Source organism: Phaethon lepturus, unplaced genomic scaffold, assembly GCF_000687285.1.
Source record: "Phaethon lepturus isolate BGI_N335 unplaced genomic scaffold, ASM68728v1 scaffold55449, whole genome shotgun sequence".
Lineage (NCBI taxonomy): Eukaryota > Metazoa > Chordata > Aves > Phaethontiformes > Phaethontidae > Phaethon > Phaethon lepturus.
The window spans coordinates 10,835-33,966 of NW_010562473.1; the positions used below are offsets into that span (position 1 = coordinate 10,835).

At 42.2% G+C, this 23,132-nt stretch overlaps 1 protein-coding gene across 1 annotated transcript in view; it reads left to right on the forward strand.

The window, feature by feature from the left end:
• The window catches only part of FN1 (fibronectin 1), a gene marked incomplete at both ends in the record, with an annotated part of 38,544 nt that overhangs the window by 10,696 nt on the left and 4,716 nt on the right, over positions 1-23,132 (forward strand). The window contains 16 exons of the mRNA XM_010294254.1: positions 681-833; positions 2,714-2,842; positions 4,397-4,540; positions 6,930-7,051; positions 8,260-8,437; positions 8,559-8,735; positions 10,359-10,487; positions 10,605-10,694; positions 11,231-11,425; positions 12,836-13,108; positions 16,345-16,611; positions 18,179-18,273; positions 18,618-18,786; positions 19,089-19,175; positions 19,936-20,127; positions 22,500-22,772. Coding sequence (XP_010292556.1) covers positions 681-833; positions 2,714-2,842; positions 4,397-4,540; positions 6,930-7,051; positions 8,260-8,437; positions 8,559-8,735; positions 10,359-10,487; positions 10,605-10,694; positions 11,231-11,425; positions 12,836-13,108; positions 16,345-16,611; positions 18,179-18,273; positions 18,618-18,786; positions 19,089-19,175; positions 19,936-20,127; positions 22,500-22,772 — 2,673 coding nt within the window. The remainder of the gene's footprint in view (positions 1-680; positions 834-2,713; positions 2,843-4,396; positions 4,541-6,929; positions 7,052-8,259; positions 8,438-8,558; positions 8,736-10,358; positions 10,488-10,604; positions 10,695-11,230; positions 11,426-12,835; positions 13,109-16,344; positions 16,612-18,178; positions 18,274-18,617; positions 18,787-19,088; positions 19,176-19,935; positions 20,128-22,499; positions 22,773-23,132) is intronic.

Below are 23,132 nucleotides of genomic sequence, written 5' to 3' on the forward strand. Positions count from 1 at the left end.
GTGGTAGGCAAGCTTCTCAACTGGTGCAAACTGGTCTAGGTCCTTTAGAGAGCACTGGACTGTAGCGTTTTGTAGCAGTTTTTTATCTTGCATCTACTAAAGCTTCTCCCTCATGGCTCATCACTTTCTGTTGCCTGATCTGTGGTTAGGAATAAGTCTGTACTTGTAATACCAATGTGTTACCCTGAAAATGGCAATAATGTTATAATCAATATTGTGGTCCGTTCCTGCAACCCATGCTCATCTCCATGATATCAGGAGGGGACATGTAGGAGGGAATGTGACTACCAATTCTTAAATCAAAGGCCTTTGGAAACGTAGCATCTGAGTCCTTGAACAGCTTGTGGAACACGTGGGTCTTCAAATGGCTATGTTCATATAAAGGCATGTATGTAACAAGAACTGATTCTTTCACACAGCACCCCTTGGACATTGTACAGAAGCTATTTCTAGTAGCTCTCAAATGAGAATTAAAATGAATGAAACTCTACAGGGGATCTTCACTTAGAGAATGTCATCACCCAGCAAAAATGCTGTTTGAAATTGAGTGGGTGCCCTAAAGCTGCAGATGCAGAAACCATTGAATGGTTTGCAGTATGAAGGGGCATCGCAAACAGTCTAAGCCCTCAAGATCTTAAGTCTGGCCAGATAAAGTACCCTCTTGCTTTTTTCTCAACCAGCCCATGAAGAAATCTGCACAACCAATGATGGTGTCATGTACCGTGTTGGGGACCAGTGGGATAAACAACATGACATGGGCCATATGATGAGATGTACTTGTGTAGGAAATGGCCGTGGAGAATGGACTTGCATTGCCTATTCCCAGCTCAGAGGTACTGATTTTCATGTTGATATCACCACTTTAGTCTAAGTGTTTTTGGGAGTGGGATAAATTGGTCTTCCTTTCTATCACTGTGAGTTTGAGCCCAGGCTCAAGAGCTGTGTATTATCAAGCTTTTCTTTGGAGTAGAAAGGGAATCAGAGGGACTATGTGAAGTTCCTGTCTTGTTTACATGCTGGAAGAGTACTATTTCAGCCTTTGCAGGATAGAAAGCAGGGGCAGATCTTGATGAGCTTCATCAGGAGGTATCCCTACCTCCTTTTGTCTACATTTAGGATCAGTGCCACTGTGACTTTACAGTGAGCTCAGCAGAGGCACGTCACCCTCTCAAGAACAAACAAAACTCCAGACTAGTCTGAAATTTGAATGTAGAGCCATCCTGTTTTATTGTTCTTCAGTGAAATTTTCAATTCCTCTGTGCTGGATTAGCCCTTTGCTGGCTAATCTATATGAAAAATTGGCAGGACAGCACTGAGATTACTCTTATTTATTTACTTATTTATATGAGTAGTCCAAGTGGAGAAGTGCTTAAGCAATACCAAAAAAAGAAGACTTAAAAGCACAGACATTCGATCATCCTACAGCTAGCTCACAGCATTGGCTTCATGTCTGGAAAAGGCAGGGGGGTTGCTGTCAAGCAGCCAAGAAAGGACTCTTAACACCACTGTTGAAATGGGATATAATTTATAGGGAAAGGCTCACTCAAGGGCTTTAGGAGGGGTTTTTTTATGCATTTACTTCAGAACAGTGAGAAATGCGCTACTAAAAGTTCTGGTCTGTGAAACTTCTTTTTCCACATGCACAGCTAGTTCTCTGCAGTTTCATTCTGGAGTTAAAGCGGTCTTTCTTGGTGAGGGGGAGTAGAGATACTTTGCTTTTTCAAAAGGTTATCTAGAGTAGAGCTGTTTAAACATAGCAGCCAAAGAAGGTCCTCAGTAGCCATAGAAGGGTCTGAGCACTGCTTGGTTTATCCTGATGCCATGCCTGTAGTGTGGGAAAGTATGATGGGGAATGAAGGCCTGGGATTAACTGAGTCACTTCCCCGAGGACAGATGGTCTGTGATTGACTCCGGAACTGAACTTGGGTCTCTTGGGTCCCAGTTAAAAAAACAACATGCTTCTGGGGTGGTTTTCTTGTTTGTTTTGTCTTTCTGTTCCTCGCTGCAATTAGACTGGTGTTAGGAATTCTGGGCCAGATCAGATTGACACATCTCCATTAAACCTAATAGACTGATACCATTTTACTTAAGCATGGGGTCTGGTTACTGTGTTTTGAGGGAATAGTAGGTACCAGTAGCATCTTGGATGTGTAATAGATCTGGCCCTGTCTTCAGATTACTACAAAGTGTAGCAGGGAGATACCCAGCAGAACAACATCATGAGGATGTTTGTACCTTTTCATGGTATCTTTATGAATTTGGATTAGCTCTTTTCTCCTTGTGTGGTTCTAATGATTTCAGGCAGTATTCATCGAGGTATTCCAGTCTAGATCTTCCTAAGAGGAGGTAGTGAGAGAGTTAGTGTGCTATTTTAGATTTTCTTACACATGTGGAATATGTCACAAGGAAAAAACAGGCAGTTCTGTAGTCTGAGCTATGCATAGTACTTTGGACTCCTACAGACCTCTTTTCTGCAAGTGTTACTTATTTACACGCTGCTGATAAATGAACTGGGGAGCCGGAGGTATGTGTGCAGCACTAGTCTGTGATGATCACAGGTATCAGGAGGGCTCCCTTTCGCATGAATGGAGCTTGTCATGGTCAGTCTCTGTAAGCTGATCAAGAGGAGGGAACAATGTGCCAAGCAGAAGGATTTTTGTCTTAACACTTAGAGCTATTACCGAGAAAAGTGTCTCTGCTCTTTCTCAAACAGACCAGTGCATTGTGGATGGTATCACCTATGATGTGAACCAGACCTTCCACAAGCGTCACGATGAGGGGCACATGCTGAACTGCACATGCTTTGGCCAGGGCCGGGGGAGATGGAAATGCGATCCTGTTGGTAAGTCACCAGCTGTTCCCACTTGCTAAACACAGACTGTGGTTATGTAGGAACTGGTTACGGTATGGTGAAACTGGTGTGTGAATTTGGACCCAGTCTTTGCCCACTTTCTGCCCTGAATTGCACAACTGCAAAAGTAGAAGCTGGAGAATAAGTGAAAGGGGATTCCTAGTTTTAAGGAGATAAGCTTGGGTTATCAGACATGCCACAGAAGAAGTTGATGATGATGATGCAGTAGTAATGGATCGTGGCAACATACCTCTTCAGATGTAGCAGGCTGTGGTAATGGGGCACATTAGCCCCAGGCTGGGGTAATTTGGCTGAATTCTGGTACCTGAGCTGTCAGCCTAGCAGGCTACCTCTCAGACTGAATGCTGATAATATGCAGCTAAGTACTGATGGTAGGATCAGTTTTCTTTACTTTCTCTATCCTAAAATCTTTAGGTCTCCTCATTGAACAGAGAAGGGAGCACCAGCATATATTAACTTACCTTGGACTAAATTGATTTTTTTGGCTGCCCTTTGTTTTGGCAAAGAGGAGAAAGCTCAGGATGAGAACACGTGTTAATAGCACTCTGGGGGTTAGCTAAAACCATCATGGTTCTCTGCAGGAATGAGGAGTTTTCTTCTCTTCTGCCTCCCCCCCTTCCCTAGTGAACCTTGATTGGAAGATAAGACCTGGCTGTTTGGTTTGCAATTACTAAATCCAAGAGAACTTTGAACTATTGCCAAGAAAATCTGTTAGAAAGTATTAGTGGTTAAGTTCTGCTTTATTTACAGTAGTATCTGTACAGGTTTACTGGAGGAACCTGGATTGTAAAGCTCCTGAAAATTACAACTTTGAAAGAAGGTTTTGTTTATTTTTTTAATTAAAAAAAAAATAAGCAAGCATAATGCTTGTTCTCACTGAAAATTTCCATTGAGCCAGAAACACACATAGACTAGAAAGTGTACTGAAGCACTGGCACTGTGTTGTATTTACACTAGCTAAGCTGTTTTCAGGATTTGATCTGTCCTTCTTTGGTTTATACAATGGTAAATCTGCAAAGACTCTGCTGAAAATTAATGGATCACTTCAGACTTATAAAATGTAACTGAATTCTGCTGAAGTCAGTCGGAATTTTGCCATCGATTTCCTTGAGAGCAGCATGGTTTAGTTTTGGATGAGAGATGAACTTAGTTGGCTGGAGCAGAATTGGGCTCCACAATAGATAATTCAATATAAATCCTTTCTTGAAGGAACACCCCATTGACTTTAGTGGGAAGCTTGCCAGATGGACGGCCTGTACTTAACAATATTTTAAGAAATGCATCACAGCTGAATTAGCCCCCTAGTATCTAACTTAACACATGCAGTGATATATCAAGAACCTTGATCTGAGATTCAGTTTCTGTTGCCACTTTTTCTTTATGTAACTATGTTTGCAAATAAACTTTGGTGTTACATTTCTTTGTGTAAAAGTCTCTTGTGACTTACTCTTCTCTGTTCGGCATAGATTTTTCACTATAGTTTCAGTAACATGCAGTGGTTAACTGTCTCTTTTGTGCCTTTAGATCAGTGCCAGGATTCAGAAACCCGTACCTTTTACCAAATCGGAGATTCATGGGAGAAATACGTCCATGGTGTCAGATACCAGTGCTATTGCTATGGTCGTGGTATTGGAGAATGGCATTGCCAGCCTCTGCAGACCTATCCTGGTAAGAAACGCAACAGATAACTAACTCATCTGCTGATATGGAAAGCAGTCTTTCCAGTCCTCACCTGTTCAGATTTCTGTACCTTATTCCTTTTTGTTTCCTCTTTAAACAGATCCATTCCCCCAACACTGCCTTGGCAGACACAAATAGATGCCATGATTATAAAGAGGGGGCCAGGCTGTTAACAGCTGTTCCTGAGGCCAGGGTTCGTTTAGAGAATGACTATCAGTTCACACAACTTGGGTTTACATTGCCTCTTGGTATTTAGCAATATCACACCTGCAACCTTCAGTTTCTATTGCTTAAAACTCACATGTGTAGTCTTGTCTTTTCTACTCACTACAGAAGCAAAATCCACCACAGAATGAAGCATTTTTCCTGATTGGTGCCCTGAAGAAATTAAATATTTGAACGTCCATTTGCCCAGTCAGTTCCAGGAAATCTTTATAGGGACAGGCAATGCCTGTTTGTTGGCTTGCTCTGTTTCAGTTCCCTGAACAGAACATGATAAGGGGAACCTCTCTACTTCCCTGTTCAAAGTTGCAACTGCCAGTGTCTTAATCTGAATAAGATGAAACAGTAAGGCTGTGTTTTGGCTTCTGTGTTGGGAGGAGAAGACTATGCTCATGTCATTCGTTCCCCAACTCATCTCTGAGCATAAATGTGGAGGAACTGTGTAAGGATTGGATGTAGCAGCTTCAATGCTGAGTTGATTCTCTGCTTTGATATCAAGATAGGTTAAGAAGAGTCTGTCCACTCACTAGCTGCAATGTACCGTAAGTGCCCTGCAAGGTAAGAAAAGGAATGTGAGACTCGTTCAGAAAGAGAGTTTTAATATGGGTGCCCCTGCTGTAGAAGGGAACTAGCCCCTTTGAAGTCTGTTGCAACTTCATGCTTTATGTAAATAAGGTGAGTACCCCTTCTCTGCGACTTGCTTCACACATGTTGTATAGAAGGTCTTTGTGACAGCACTCTGTTGAACCAGACCTATACTGAGCAGTGTTGTCAGTGCATTTCTATCCATGGCCATACAGCTAGTGAGCTAGCGACAAGGCAAAATGACGTGTGGCAGACAGAACTATAGACTTGCCTTTCTCTGGAGCAGTGAACTCGGAGGGCAAGAATAGGAAGCAGGCCTTCTTTGGACTCTTTTTCCTGAGTTTCTTACTGGGGCTTGCTGAGCCTCAGTGACTCCTGTCAGACTGCTTAAACAAACATCTCCCTGAGCTATGTGAAATATGCATGCCTCCAGACTGGATACCAGGGCTTTGGGCTTCTTTAGACACAAGAGTGACTGAAAATGTGTAAATAAACCAAATCTAATGTTTCTGAATGTAGGTTTGGGGTTAGGTGAGCTTTGAAATTTTCTGCATGTGGGCACAGGTTTATTTACCTGGAAGTTCCGTTAAATATGGAGCAGATATTTGTCAGACAGTTGTCCAAATAAATTATAATTAGAAATGTTGGGAGTAGGGGGAGGGTGAAGGTATTAAACAGCTAAAATGAGACACTTTCCTGCAGATTCCAGGGTGCTCTTTGCTGGGATTTTTGGAGAACTAACATGAGGACAGTTCTGCTGAGAGTTCAGTGAAACCTCCTCAGCAAGGCTGGGAAGGACTGAAAGGAAAACCATGGGATCATAGAACCTTTCCTTCTCTATTAGAGAGCTTTGTGGAGAAAATACACCTGAGCCTGATCTAGCTAAATGCAATCGGTAGTCTTAAGCATTAGAACACTGCTGGACTTGTATTTTCATGGTTTATGGGCCTGATTTGTGTCAAGACTTCCACCAACCTGTCTGGTGTGGTTTGGGTGCAGAAAACATGCCTCACTGCCTGTGGAGTGCTCCACAGTAATGAAAATTCAGTGTTTCAAATCAACTGATGAAGAAATTTAGTATAGTAGTAAAAGATTACAGTTTCTCTTTGCAGGTTGTATTCAATGTCAGATCAGAAATTTGCCCTCACCATGCCACAAGATCAGACCTGGATTGGGCAGACATTTCTCATCTGTTTCCCTGCTCCCAGTGCAGAAGATATTAACTGATGAAAGTAGTTAATTGCTGGAAAGCTCCCTCTCTTTGAACAATATGACTTTGCTTTGCAGACTTTTTCTATACTAGACCACTCTGGTTTTCTATTTCATTGATAACTCACAGGGAATTAACCCAAACAGCACATGTTAACTCCTACCCCCACCCAAATATATCCTAATTCATCACTTTCTAAGGAGTGATGAAGCATTAAGGATAGAAGGACAATATCACTTATTTCCCAGGTATAGAAATAGTATGTGAGCATGCAACTTTCTTCCTTTTTGATGACTCCACAACAAAGGCAGAAGAAAAGCATCCCCAGGATGTTAAAAATGTCTATTATTCTTTTTTCAGGGTCAACTGGACCTGTTCAGGTGATCATCACAGAGAGTACAAATCAGCCAAACTCACACCCCATCCAGTGGAATGCTCCTGAACGATCTCACATCACCAAGTACATCTTGCGCTGGAGACCGGTGAGTGCCACCTTCATCATCATTCATTCATCAAAAATACTTTATTTGGCTTTTTCTGGTGTCTGAAAGAGGTGGCTGACACAATTTCAGCAAACTTTAGTTGCTAATTCAGTGTCCTTGTCCTGTTGAGGTCAACAGTTACTCTGAGGATCAAAGACAACCAGTGCTATATAAACACTTTAAGTTTTTCTGTCCTAACTTTACTGGTCACTGTGTTCATGAAGTATTTTATTAACCAAAGCATTAGCACAGTAAGCAGAGAAGTCTCACTTTAAGTAAGGTAAATCCTTGCGGAAGCTTCTTTATCCTAAGAAACATTGTTTTAATAGCATGTACATACCCAGAGATAATTGGGATAGATTTTATCCTATTAATGAGGAGGTAAAAGTGAGTAGGATATGAAGATATAAACAGCTAGCATAGGATTAAGTAAACAGTCATCTCCCATCTTCTGTAAAGTCTAAACCAAAGCTGGTTAACCACTGCTTATTGGCTCACTCATATTTGAGGAATGATTCACTTTAACCAATGTAGATGAGTTGTGTTACAGTTCCCCTGAGGACAGCTTCACAAAAGACCACTTAATGATTAAGAACATTAGTACCTCAATGCCTCCTGTTATTAAAAGAACAATAAAGGCCCTGATCCAAAGCCATTAAAGGCACTAAAGTCTTTTTACTGACTTCAGTGTATCTTGGATCAAGGCCTGAATGAAATGGACTTTAAAGCATTGGCATACAAACCTCAGAGGATGGAGCATTATTTTAGAGCTTCCCATAGAGTTCAAATGCAGGGTAGAAGGGAAGAACTTTTCTGTATATCGTTTTCAGATGATGGCTTAGAGTGTTATTGTGAACAGCTTTCAAATATGCATTTTCCAGCCATTCCTTCATGCCTTAATGCATTTTTGGTAAAGGAATGAGTTTAATGTATATGTTGCAAATAATGTTCCTTTTAAAGGAAAAAGTTCAAAGCTAGATTGTTTTTCAGTTTATCCCAGTAACACTTAATCACACAAAAAGTCATTAGCCCTGCTTCCTGGCATACCTTTCTCATCTCCTTTGACTTTGTCTGTGCATTAGCCACTTGAGTCACATCTGAGTTTGAACATCACCATGCTTGGTAACCATGCAGCTGGTTAGGTCACTAGATACCTCTGCTTGCAGGCTAGGAAGTCTCTCTCTATTTGAATGTCCTTGTTCTTGCAGAAAAACTCTGGAAGGCAGTGGAAGGAAGCCACCATCCCTGGCTACCAGAACTCTTATACCATCTCAGGCTTGAAGCCTGGTGTGATATATGAAGGACAGCTCATCAGTGTTCAGCGGTATGGCCACAAAGAAGTCACTCGCTTTGATTTTACCACAACAAGCACCACAGCAGTGACAAGTAAGTTGAACAGCAGGGCATCCATAAAAACCTAATCTTCACCGAAGTCTTTGTTTCATACATCCCAGTTAACTCAAAAGTAGCAATGGTTAATTAAACCTCTCTCTCTTCTCTCTTGTAGGCAACACTGTTTCAGGAGAGACAACTCTTCTTCCTCCCGTGGTTGCTACTTCAGAGTCAGTCACTGAAATCACAGCCAACAGCTTTGTTGTTTCCTGGGTTTCTGCTTCTGACACAGTTTCTGGATTCCGCGTTGAGTATGAGCTGAGCGAGGAGGGCGATGAGCCACAGTATCTTGGTAAGACAATATTTGAGTCAACTAGACCAAAGCATTGGAAACAGTATATCAGTGTTCTCTGTGACAATCAGTATAGCTAGTGCAAATGGTGAGGACCTTGCTATCCTTTAGTATGATTCAATTAGGATATGAGAGTGGTGAGACTCGCTCAGATTAAAAGCTCACTTAGTTCATTGTCCATTCTCCATCAATGGCCATAAGTTCATGTCCAAAGAAGAGTATGAGAACAAGGCAAGTATATAGCAATACCCTCTCAGAATACTGTCCCAGGATCCTGCAGAGGAAAACTCCCTGAGCTAGGGGTGGTGGATTTGTAGTAACTGTGGATGGATATATTTATTCTTTTTATCTCCATGAATTTGTCCAGTCTTTTTTTCCTTTTGAAATCATGTAAATTTACTAGCTTCCACAGCATCCTGAAGTGAGCAGCAGTGCAGATGAGAAGAGAACCAAATCTATTTTTCGAACCGGCCACCTGGCTAATTTCCTTTGCTATACCTTTGTCTTTCCATCAGAATGGACAGAGACAAATCTTTTGCAAATGCTCTCTCTTGGCTACGTGTCATCTCATGGATGTCTGTTCCAGTCCACTCTGTCAGTTGTTTTGTTTGGATAGGATCTTATTCGTCTTTGATAATGTGACAATTTAGCTAAGCCAGGGAGCTGGTTAAAGGCACTAGACTCAGACCTAGGAATTGAATCCACTTTTCTAACATCTGTTGTAGAGCCTATGTCACCACACATAATTTCATCTTAACTTCTTTTTCCTAACTTCCTGTCTTAACAATGGTAGTAGCGATACCTCACAAGGATTTGAGGTTGTAATAGCTATTAGGACATGACTTGCGATGGAAGAACAATGTGAGAAAAAGAACAGTAATCTGCTGACCTAATAATTCTCCCTGGACTGTTGCTCCCCTGAACTCATGAGCAGAAGTGGCTTACATTGGGACTGCCAGCACTGTCACCACCTTTCTTGTCTGCACAATGGCTGCCCAGACAGCTGAGCTCTGTTGTGAAGCAGCTCCTGAGCTCATCTGTCTACAGACAGGTTTACAGGCGAATTGAAAGGCAATTCCCAGTTTCCTTTGAGATGCTTGGCTTCAGTCTGGCCAGTAAGGGGCTGCTTCAACAGGGAATTTCCTACATCTGGCATGTAGGTGGACATCTGGGGGAAGGGAGGGAGGAGAGAAGTTCATCAGCCCTCATGTCATTCTTCTGCACTCATGAGTCAGTCCTTCCACATAACCTCTTCATGTGAAAATTTTTCCATAGATTTCTGTATTGAAAATACAACAGTCAGACTATGAAATGAGTACTCGGTTAGTTGAGATGGCTAAATTCCAGCAGTGTGCAGGGGCTGCAGCTCAAGTTGCCCTGCCATATCCCACATAGGCCTTGCTGTCCCAGGTTTTGCCTCCTTGCTGAGTGTGGAGTTCTGTCCCAACTCTCCACACAACTTTTCTGATGTGCACTAAAGACACAGTGCAGAACAATTGCTGTTTTATTGCAGGAAGCCTGTGATTCAGCCCAGATTAGAACAGAAGTCTCAATTATTTCATTTGGAGAGAAAGCAAGAAGATAGAATTGCTAAGGCAATTTTTTCTTTCCTGCCTTCCTTAGATCTTCCAAGCACAGCCACTTCTGTCAACATCCCTGACTTGCTTCCTGGTCGCAAGTATATTGTTAATGTCTATCAGATCTCTGAAGAAGGAGAGCAGAATCTGATCCTGTCTACTTCACAGACTACAGGTACGTGTGGGTGGGTGTTGCTGCACTTCGAAAACTGTTTGGCTTGTCTGCTCAATAAATTTTTGTTACCTCTTATCCTCACGCTTGCTGTCTTCCTCTGTTTATTCCTTTAAACAGCTCCTGATGCACCTCCTGATCACACCGTGGAAAGTGTAGATGACACATCAATTGTCATTAGCTGGAGCAGACCACAGGCTCCAATCACAGGTTTGTCTAATTGGAGTGCATCTATTTTGCTCTATGGGTAGAATCTGAAATCTAGGTAAAAAAGAAAATTAAGTATAACTCTGGGACAGAAGGCTCGTCCGTAATTGAGACCAGCTGGAAAGCACATGGGCAGTTTAGCATTTGCTTGGTTTCACTGTCTGAACCAAGCAATTCAGGAGGCTGGATGCAAAACAACTCCTTTTGGATTTGTGTTAAATAAAAACAAGCCCCATGACCTTCTCTTTGTATCTGTCATCCAGACCATCCCGTAACAAGCACAAGAATTGTATAGACCCTAAATCCACATGTCAAAACCCAGAAATATTCTAATCCAGATCAGATTATGCTTTGTAAGGCATTATGAGTGTGCGATCTGTAGATGGGATGTGAGCACAAGCAAGCCACAGGTCCCACTGTAGTTCAGGACTATTTTTATGAAGCCTCAGTGGGGAGATCAGTTTAGTTCTCATTTCTAGCATTCCTTGTGCTGGCTTACTGATTGTGGCTATGGACTATGTCTCTCTCTCTTGCTTTAGGCTACAGAATTATCTACACACCCTCCGTGGAAGGCAGCAGCACAGAGCTCAACCTGCCTGACACTGCTACCTCTGTAACGCTCAGTGACTTGATGCCAGGTGTTCAGTACAACATCAGCATCTACGCAGTGGAAGAAAATCAGGAGAGTACTCCTGTCTTCATCCAACAGGAAACCACAGGCGTCCCACGCACAGGTAACAGTCAGCATGTTCTGGATATCAGTCACTGAGTTTTCTGTCAGTACATAGAGCCAAACAACAATGCAGGCTTGTATTGCTCTAGCTAAATGAATCTTTAAATGGACTCAATTCTGTTTTTTGTCATCGTTGTGTTTTTTAATTGTAAATGTTGCTGGTATTGAAGTTCTATAGTAAAGTTGTACCCACAAATTGACACAGTCAAGCCACCACTCTGCATTAATAGGGTTGTATTTCCTAGGGATCAGACTGCAGGCAGGTCAAAAGGTTGGGCTTGCACCTCATTTCTACAGAAAAGAGAGATCAGAGTTTCTGAAGTTGTCTTAAGGGGGTTCTGCTAAGATGTCTTCTTAAGAGCCTGGTAAATCATTTTGCCTCGGTACTTGGCCTGCACATGTTTAAGGTTATGTACTCAGACACCACAACACAAATCCAAAAATCATTCACCTGACTTCTCCTGCTCCCTTCCAGTCCTAAACATTATTTTCCATTACAGTTGGTGGGGACGGGAGATTGCTCAGCATTGACTGATGTGCCAAAATACCACCACATGATCGAAACTTGAGGCACCCACAATTAAAAAAACTACTGGTTTCAGGGTTCTTTAAGTATCCAATTGGGCTGAATAGCCAAACCAAAAGAAAGGAGAGTGAAAGAGTTGGGATCTGATGTGGTAGCAGTGGAATTTGATGGTCCTGCAAGTTGCAAGCACGTGTTTGCAAATGGGAATTTACCAGGAATAAACTCAGCTCAATGATTTTATGGTTTGGCATCTGTATCTTCCAAAAATGTGCATTGGTTAACCTTAGAGCAGTATCAGTCCTATTCTGAAGAAACTTAATTTGAACGTAGGAATTCAAGGGTGCAGTACTTTGGACCAACACAGAGGAAACTGGATTTTGTCTTTGACTACAGTAAGGCCAGATCAGCCCCTGTACTTGTTTAATTATAAAAGATAGATTCTAAGGTAATTATAGACATTCAGAACATGCCATGGGTTTTGAAAACCCTCTCTTTTAATTTTAAAAGGAGGATCCTGTTTCCAACCCCTGGAGTATGGGGGTTTTTTTCCCCCAAAGCTTTTGGTTATGCATATACTTGAAGTTCTGTAGCACATTAAATCTGGTCTTTCAGTTTTTTTCTGTGACAGCAAGATACCTTCTATGACTGAAGGCATAAAATACTTAAAACTATGTAGTTATGTTTTGAATTGTAGTCTGCTTGAATATTGTCAGGGAATATGTGTATAAGGTAAAGTTACCATGACATTTTTAATTTGGTAAATATTCTTGGGCTATCCACTTTTCCATCAAAATTCACTTTTTTTCTTCCATAACTATAAAAAACCCTATGGCTTCTCCTGCTAAGACTGCTCCCTCTAACACTGTTCTGTCACTCTGCTTTCAGATGAAGTTCCTTCACCTAAAGATCTGCAGTTTGTGGAGGTTTCTGATATCAAGATCACCATCATGTGGACGCCACCGCAGAGCCAAGTGTCTGGCTATCGAGTGGAAGTGATCCCTGTCAATCGCCCTGGCCAACACGGTCAGAGACTGCCCATCACCAGGAGCTCTTTTGCTGAAGTTGTTGACCTGCTCCCAGGAACAACCTATCTCTTTAAGATCTTTGCTGTGAGCCACGGCAGGGAGAGCAAACCTTTGACTGGAGAGCAAACCACCAGTAAGCGTCTTTCCTTCATGCTTTTTTCAACCTTTTGAAGTGCATATTTCTCTGTCGCCTAGAGAAATATATAAACAGAACACTTAAAGTGCAACAGTTACAGCCCAGGAGGTATCCCATAACTAGGATGACAGGGCTGGGAATTCATTCACTCAAACAATGATCTCTTCAGCAGATTTATACTCCTCCAGGGCTTTCCAATGGGAGTTTAACTCTCATGGCACTTTAAAACAATTTTGTATGGCTGGAATTCAACTTTTTTATTACTGACTGAGAATTGATGGGCCCTGCAGTTCTTTTACAGCACAGATCACAGCCTGTGATGATTTTTTTTTTTTTTTTTTTTTTAGGATTCCTTAGGGCAGATTTCAGCATGACTTAGGAGCCTTACTGAGATCGTTCTGAAAAATCCCTATCTCCTTTCTGACAGCTGTGTACCTATTTGGCTCCACTGTCAGCAGTAGGAGTTCTGCATGCACATGTAAGGACAGGCCTTGTCATTAAAAGGACTGCATTTCAGCTTTGCCAGGTCAGGCCTGGCTTTCCACAGGCTGTCTCACCACCCCAGAAATTCCCCTGTCATCCCAGTGGAAACTGGTTTGCAGCGACGTCAATGGACTGTTGACAAGAACCATGGGGAGCATATATTTTTCAGGAAGGGTCGTGCAGGATCTCTCAGAACGCAATTGCTAATGATCAAGTGGCAGTGCAACACATCACCAGTGTAAGGCAAGATGACAAGCGAAGTACACAGTCTGTCAGGCATTGTGTTTTGCTTTGCAGAAGTGCAGAGAAGAGAGGAGCTGGGCAAGATGTAGGCTTTGAGATGGAAGAGGAGGAGTTTAGCATGGGTTTGAGTAGTTATCTCCATTTTTGATCCAAGAGAAGCAGATCAGACAGAACCTGGGATGTGGTTAATATGAACAGAACCCGTTTATTGGGCAATAGAAGGGTGACTTCGTGTTTGTGGTTTTCTTTGACTGAGTCACATTATTCAAAGGACCAAAATTCACCTATGCACATCTGCTGCTGTTCTGGTACTTTTCAGTAAATGAAAGCAACTTTTGAGAACCCAGCCCAACTCATAAAGATGAGAGGGAAGAAAAGGAAGTGGGATAATCTGTGAATATAGCCATGCTGTTTGAGAAACACTATTTACTTGCATCCATATGTTAGGAGCCATGAATAGTGCCTCTCCCTCTTACCATCTCCCTTGACTATGCAGGGAGAATGGGATCCTTCTGTTTGTCCTTTGAGTCCTTCGACATAGGTATCTGATTTGAGTGTAACATAGATGGTGTGAACACCTTCCCTCCTCTTTCAAGTGAGGCTTTCAAAAGCAAGGATGCGACTTAGGAATCTGATGAACTCTCTTGGAAGCGTTTAGAACAAGAAGAGCTCAGTTCCCAGTTAGATCTGTAAGTTTTTGTGGTTGTTTTCTGGATCCTTGGCTAGGTGTAGAGCTCCTCTGAAAGTCCACACACAGAGGTGTACATCAGAGCATAGACATTTGATTCAGACAGCACAGAGCCAGTTACAAATGTCTGGAATCATTTTCCATAGGCTATGATCATCCGCTTAACAGCTTTGCCTAAACCACATTTCAGAAAGTATTCACATAAATTGCATCCTGTAATCGAAAGTCCTGGGAAAAAGAAATCATTCAGAGTTCCCAAGGAAAACCCTGCAGCAGAAGTCTCTTCCCACGGTGTAAATGTGATTCTCTTTTTGGCCTTCCGTTAAAAAGCAGTCTACAAATAAACTCTGAGTGTGTGTGTGGCTTTTTAATCTTCCTCTTTTGCCTTTAGTATGGGGAGAGGAAGTGATAAAAGTCTAATAGAGCTGGCAAATTAAATTATGCAGAAAGGAACTGACTGTAGGCTACAAATGGAAGGAAGATACAATCCTTGTCTGATGAGACTTAGCACAACTCTAAGTACCAAGAAAAGATAAAGCTGACTCTCAGCCCATGGGTAAGAGATGGGCCTAAGAAGGGTCACACTCATCCTTTGTCTTTTAGAACTACCCCATATTTGCAAGTGGTGGAAGAAGGAAGTCCTCGCTTCCTTTTCCCTCCCTCCTCAAAAAGGGAGAAAACAACTGGGGAGAAAACAAAAGGGACGAAAACTGCTTCCCACTGAATCACTGGGAGAGTGATGAAAACGTTAATTCTTATCACAAAAATGTTCTTTACTCAGGGGGAGGAAAAAGCATTTGCCATCAAAACAGAGCATTGATGGAACCTCTCCTCACTTCTCTTAATGTCAACATATGACTGAGACCTAGAAAAGGGGGGGAAACTTGCCATGTAGATGCTATAAACTCTTCGCTGCAGCCAGTGCTACTCTGCCTACTGTGGGAGCAAATTGCTTAAGTGTCTCCCTTTCTGATCCTCACCTTGTCTCAGCCAAATGTAGTGCCATCTCCACCATTCACTGGACTCCGGTGAAGTGCTGAAGAACCTGTGTTGTTCAGCCTCTTATTTATGTAGTTTTCTGGGTTATCAGTTTCAGCAGCTTCACAGGGGCAGTGATAAAAAGGGGAGGAAGCCTGATAAGAGCTGTTGCATGAGTCCCATGGGAGAGGTGAGCATGCTTAGAATTGTTGTATAGTCAGTTCCACTGTGTGATTATTTTTAAGTAGATGTAGCAACTGGTTTTCTGCAGTAAGTCACTGACTCTTATTTATTTTTACATTAAAATGACAAAGTGGGGGTGTTTTGTTTTGGGAAGAGATTTTGAGAGGGCAGGAAGTAGGACTGGGCAAAGATTTAAAAGAATAAATCTTTTTAATGAAAAAGGGCTAAAGTTAGGTTTCCGTGCTTATGCTGACAAGTCTAAACTGAGCTGATTTTTAAAAAATGCTCAGCATTCATGAGAAACTATTGAAATTCCTGAGTGCAGTTGGGTTCATCTGTCTCGCCCCAGCCATTAGCCTGACTTCCCCATGGGATGGGCACGTATGGCAGCGACCCAAATCGGCGCAGCCCTGCCTGGCCCAGCATATTACCGGATGGCACTGAGGCATGGATATAGTTATTTCAGTTCTACTTCCAGCTCTTTCTTGGTCCTCACCTTCTCTCTTCCCTACTGTTGCACTCAGGCCGTAAGCGAGAAATACAAGCTAAACCACCTCATTGAACACCTATGTTTTTTGCATGGTAATGGACGTGTTTTGGAAGTAGGGGTGAAGTAGAGAATCAGCTCAAACTGATGCATGTTATGCTTTTTCCCCAGAGCTCGATGCCCCCACCAAACTGAGATTTCTCAATACCACGGAGCATTCAGTGTTAGTGTTGTGGACGCGGCCCCGTGCTGTGATCACAGGATACCGGCTGACTGCAGGTCCCACAAGAGGAGGTCAGCCAAGGACCTACAATGTGGGACCTTCTGCCACCAAGTACCTTCTCAGGAACTTGCAGCCTGGTACGGAGTATACCGTGTACCTTGTGGCAGTTAAGGATGACTTGCAAAGTGCCAGAGAGACTGGAGTCTTCACAACTTGTAAGTATAATAGGCACATATTCCTTTTCCCTAATGCCCTGGCCTTTCTTCAAAACTTGTGCTGAAAGTGGCTATTGTGAACTGGTTTACAGAAGAAGCCTTTTGAAGTGCCATTCCAGCAGAACTGGTTGGGAAATATTCCTTGTTCTTCTTTCTGAACTATTTGGCAGGAAAAAGAGTTATTTGCATCAAAAAACTTTTAGTAAAACATATTTCAGCTTTTTGGTGATTAAAAAAAAAAGGGAACACTTACAACTGGTACCTCAGTTTTTGTTTAACTGAACGAAAAAAATTTAATTTTACTTGATCTTTCCAGTTGTTTGGTTTTGGCATGACAAATCAATGAAAGCAAACAGCTCCCTTAAAATGGGCAACAAATAATTAGTTTGTCATTTGTATAAAGCTGAAGGCAGTCACTTCTCAAGCCCAACCATACCATCTAAGGCAGCTCAACTGCAGTTGCAGAAACTGACACAAACATTACATTCTACCCTTTTATTTTTTTTTTAAATGTCAGTCATCTGTACTTGTGCTGCTGGCTTGGAAGAAACATTAAGCAAGTTTTGGGAGGAAAGGGAGTTCTGTAAAAACCCACACATACTTCTAGAAAGAACAAATAGATTCACTGTTTAAATAATGATGAAGCAGTCATATAAACTAACAAAACTCAAAGCCATCCAAGCCCAGAACCACATCCTCTTTTCGAAAGAGAATGTGGTTTCTTGTAGAACAATGTGAAATTAAAATAAGGGTTCAAACTTTTAATCAGAGTAACACTGTTGACCTTGGCAAGGTGCTTTTTGCTGATGGACAGCGTTATCTATAAATATTTCTCAGTTAGGCTATTACTGGATATCTTAGATGAATATTGCCTTCAAATTCTGGCTTATCTGAATGAAACCAGTCCAGTTTAAGACTATAGATTAATAAACCAAGCCTCTTCATTAATAACAAGGTCAATTCAGATTAAACTCAGTGGAGTTATTTGGACTGATTCTGGGGCACGCAAAGGCTTTGGCTTCTGTGTGATGCTTCTGACAGATATCAATGAGACCACAGATTCCTCAGATTGACTTTGAGCTTTCTTTAACTCTGCTGACTTCAAAAGAGTTGAAGACGTTGGTGAGGGATGAGATGGTCCTAGCTGGGACAGCTGGATGACAGACAAGGGTGTAGTGTTCTGCTGACTGAATGGCATATGGTGGGTAATGGAAAAAAAGCTGGTTTTTGAGGAACACTTTAGGCATCATGCCAAAAACAATATTCCCCAAATTCTTGGGGCTGGATGCATAGAGAACTTACAAGGCCCAGTTCAATATTTTCGTTTTCCTCAGAAACAACAAAAACACTGGCTGTGATTAGACCACTTGCACACTGTGTCTATCAAACCCAGCAGCAGACAGAAGTCATCTGTCAGATCCCTCTCAAATCACTGGATTTTCAAAAGTAATGTAGTTCAGCACTTATTACATACCTCTAGCTATTTGGACTGCTAAAGGTCAGGTTTTCTACCTGTTTGGTGCCAGCTGTAGCAGCTAGATTTCAACTCTGTCAATTCACTTCACAGATCAGCCTGCTGGCTCTGTTCCTCCTTTTAACACAGAAGTGACTGAGACTTCTATTGTCATCACCTGGACACCTGCCCCAAGGATTGGTTTCAAGGTAGGAGAAACTGCGTTTCTTTTTCCTCTTGCTCAGTTGTGATAGGAGGACAGATTAAAGCTGGTTATATGGACTGCAGTGAAAATAGCACAAAGGAAAGGGATGCAAAAGGCATGCTGCTTACAGAGGACAGGTCTAGGTCACAGAGGTCAGTGCAAGCATGTCCTCTGGGCTCCAGGTCAGGCTCATCAGTGGGACATCTAAAACACAAGTTACAGGTTTAACATTTGATGTGAAGCATACAGGCCCACGATACTCATGTCGGGTGATAACTCTGGGTGCTGATAGTTACCTGGGATAGGAGTATTTGAAACTGAAAAGCAAACTTTGCTGCTTCTCTACAGCTGGGTGTGCGCCCAAGCCAAGGTGGAGAGGCTCCCCGGGAGGTCATCTCTGATTCTGGCAGCATCGTGATATCTGGCCTGACTCCTGGAGTGGAGTACACCTACAGCCTCACAGTCCTGATGGACGGCCAGGAGAGAGAGACTCCGATCATCAGGAGAGTGACTACACGTACGTTGCTTTTCCACAATTATCCTTCTTCCACTTGCTTCCCCTGTGCTTGCCAGATGAATGGCTGTCTTCTGTGAGCCAGTTCTAGTCTTTTCCTCCTGTCGTGGTCTGGAGGGTGTCTTGTCTTTTTGATGCATAGCTGACAGTAGCACAAGCTCATGCAATGCAGGGTCACAACTTCAGGAGAATATTTTTTTTAGCTAATTCTGAAGGCTGAGGATACAATCGGAGGAGGAGGGATGCCGAGGGAGCTAGCATAATTCTCAGTGCCATAAATGACCTATTTGTCTGAACGCTTGCAGCATTGTCTCCACCAACCAACCTGCGCCTGGAGCCCAATCCTGATACTGGGATCCTGGTAGTCTCTTGGGATAGAAGCACAACTCCAGGTAACTATGTGAACTCACACTATGCTCGAACCTCCTGTTGTATCAGAATGCTAATGTTTGTTCTGTGGTGCCTTGCAGTTTATTTAGGAGACCTTGATAGGAAGCTTTGCTGTTGATTCCTTTAAGGAAAAATGTACTTATTTCTGGATATATTCAAGGATATAATTCATAGTTAAGTATAGGTTGCCATAGGGCTCTTCATGATTTACATTCCATGTAAAATGCTATTTTGGAGCATGAATGTGTTTAAATATTTCAGCTGCTTTAGGGATTTGAAGGATTTCTTCAAATATCCCCAGTGGTTTTAAAAAAAAAAAAAATCCAAGGGAAGGAAAGCAAAGTGGACCAAAAAGATTTCTATCAATGAAGAATGAGTTCATGTCATTGAGTGAGCATGGAAGTTCTGAAAGTATTCAAGATATCCCAACAACAGCTGATGGGAGCTGTACAATTGTCTTCCGTAAAACAAGGATTGAAAGCTATTAAAAACCTCATTCTCAGTCAGTAGATTTATCTTGATGTGTCATGAGATTTTCAGTTTGGTAAGGTCTCAAAGGGAACTGAAATTGTGCTGTGAGAGGGGCATTGCTACCTCCTGGGAAGCTCATTTTAGGGTGCTGACAAAGCAACCTCTCTCCTGCTGGGCTCAGGGTGGCAAAATCACTTGTAAAATGTAACGTGTTTGCATCAGTTTGTAGTGAGACCTGATGTAAATCAACACAGCATGAGATTCCTGCATACTGGTATATCTGTATTTCAGGCATCAGTGGGTACCGAGTGACCACTGCTCCTACCAGTGGGCAGCAGGGCTCTACCTTGGAAGAAGTAGTAGGTGCAGATCAGACCACCTGCACCTTTGAAAACCTGAACCCTGGTGTGGAGTACAATGTCAGCGTTTACTCAGTCAAGGACGACCAGGAGAGTATCCCCATCTCTGAAACCATCACACAAGGTAATGAAAGGATGAACAGCAGTTTTAGCTACTCAAAGTCAAATTGCTGAGCCCGAGAGCTCTACATTGCAGAACTCCTATTAGTCTGATGGCAGAGGGCTTAGACTTTATATTTGGTCTCAAGAAGCAGAATAGCCATATAGCAATGTGTGACAGAAAAGTTTTTATGCCCATGTACTTCTCTGCATGGGCAGCCTATGTTGTCTGTCAACAGGGTGGTGGTAAAGAGATGAATCTGTTCTATCAGTACGCTGAGCTGGAGAGCAACAGATTTAACTTGGCCCTGCAGTGCCCCAGCATCGAGCACAGCTAGTGGGAATGGGAAGTTAGGTGAAGAGAGGTATAATGGAAAGTGAGCACAGGAGAAGTTTTGGCAGCAACAGTGGCAGAAGATGACTTCAGCACAATGGAGAGGAAAGCCAAGATTGAAAGGTCTGTCACTGTAGCACTTCTGGGACACAAAGTGGTGTGTGCCACCTCACATTACATGCTGCAATGACTGCAGAAACTACCTTTGTAGCCACAGTAGCAAAATGAATACGCATCTCCCCAAATGGTTTCATTTCATTTTCCTTTGTGAGGGCTTTGTTTGTTTGTTTTTGTTTCTGCTCAGCCCTGAAATGATGCCAGCTACTGTGTTTGCTTGCTCTTATAACACTGCTTTAAAATTTCTACGCTTCACTGAAGTGCTGTATGCTCCCTGGGGATGAACTAATACTGTGATACTGCATAATTAAAGCAGTAATAGCTTTATCCCTTTACCATCTTCTGGTGGGGGAAAGCTAAGAATGTATGTCTCTGGCTTTCAGCACTCTTTAAAGGTGATATGGCACATGCATTTCATGTGGATAAACAATGATTTTACAGAAAATGCATTTTTTTGCATCTATTCTGTAAAATAAGACTTCTCCTAGAAAGACCATTAAAATAGAACATAACCACTATTATTTAAGCCAGTCTTTTGCAATATTACTGTCCCATAATTCCTTTTCAAGCTAACTTGTAATGATCCAACAGAATGGGTATCGAGTCCTGCATCTTTGACTCACCTACTGGTGTCTGATCCTGAGTGAGGAAGAGCATCCATTAGCTCCCACTGATTTCAGGATCACGCTGCTAAAGTTACACAGCCAAATCTTGTGGCTTAAATCAATACCAATCTATTGACTTGAGCCACTGAGGGTTTGGCCACTGTCGATTAAAGATGCATCTAACATTCCCCACTCCCTGCCCAATTCTGTTGGTCCTAACATGCAGGAAAAGAACATATTTGCTCATAGGAGTAATATCGATGTGGAAAACAGTCACAGCTGTGCTTGTTTGCCATACAGAAATTTAGGCAATATCTAGACGGTCATTAAAGAGGATCCTTATTCAGTGGCTCAGTTCTGAGATTCTGAACAATTTAGCCAACAAATCAAGTCAGCCTCTTGGCCACATCATGTGCTGGGCATAACCTCTGAATATGGGGATGTTGTCACTCTTACAGAATTCTTATCATCTAAAGGTCACTTTAAACCATTTGCCATCTTTCCAAGAAAGTGTTTTATTACTCACTGTTCCGATTCATCTGTTTTTAGCACATATATTGCAGCAGTTAGTGGTAAGTAGAACTTGAGAAATTCTGGTCCAGATCCTCAAGCCATTACAGAGATTTGAGACCTTTCTTCCAAGTCCAGTGTAAATAGTTCAGATAGTGGATGATTGACCCTGAAGCTTTGTGATGGTTCTCACCAGCTGAGCGTGTAGGCCAATTTAGCCCCTTTAAATGACTTGATATTTTTGTGACCCCAATGATAAAAGTTAGACTTACCATTTGAACAAGACAAAAATTCTAGAGGGTCAACCAACTATTATTTCAGAGGAGTTGTTTTATTTATACATTAATAGACTTTGATATCTTCTTTTCTACCTGAAAAAAAAAAAACCAAAACCTGGGTATGTTTTTTCATCAGAAAATGATATGTCTTTATGGCTCATCATTGCTCAAAGTAAATTTGTTGCAAGTTAGATGTCTCTTGTAAGTCTTTTTGAAAATTGTCTAAATATGTCTAAAGTGGAAGTGCATTGTCTCAGGGGATTGGGGCTTCAGCTTCTGACTGCCCAGGGAGGCAACTGGAGACTGCTTTGAAGGGTACGATATAAAAAGAAAAAAACAAACCACCACGACCAAAAAAAAACCCCAAAACAAAAAACAAAACCACCAAAACCCCTCCTTTTTGCCCAAACCCCAAGAGAAATTCTGCATATCACCGCAATTGCTTCTAAAGTTCTGTCAATGTTAATAGTGATGAACACTGCTTTTTTCTCCCTTGTCTTTCTTTTGCCTCTGTGTGTCTTTTGCCTTTCCTGTTTGCTCTTTAACTCATTAGAGGTGCCCCAACTCACTGACCTAAGCTTTGTTGATATAACTGATTCAAGCATCGGCCTGAGGTGGACCCCGTTAAATGCCTCCACCATTATTGGCTACCGCATCACAGTAGTTGCAGCAGGAGAAAGTGTCCCTATTTTTGAAGATTTTGTGGACTCCTCAGTAGGATACTACACAGTCACAGGCTTGGAGCCGGGCATTGATTACGACATCAGTGTAATCACACTCATTAATGGCGGAGAGAGCGCCCCTACCACTCTGACACAGCAAACGGGTGAATTTTGAAAACTTCTGTGTTTTGTGACATGGACGGTGTTTCATGCTGTCACTGGCTGTCGGGATGATGGGGCCTTGTCCAAAGAGGAACCGAGCTGCTCACTGGGGGGAAAGCCAACAAACCCAGCTTGCTCCTTTTTCTAAATGGTCGGTGGGGATGGATATGTGCTGCTCAGTTTTCTAATTTGAGGCATTTTAATACTGTGTATGACTGCAGACTTGCCAGGCACATTCACCTTCTGCTATTCAGATTTCCGGGATCCAGTTTGAATCAAGAGCCTTGAAATACGAGCTATATATTCACCAGACTTCTAAAATGTGATTCACCAAAATAAGAGTGCCAAAGGGTAGAGCGGTT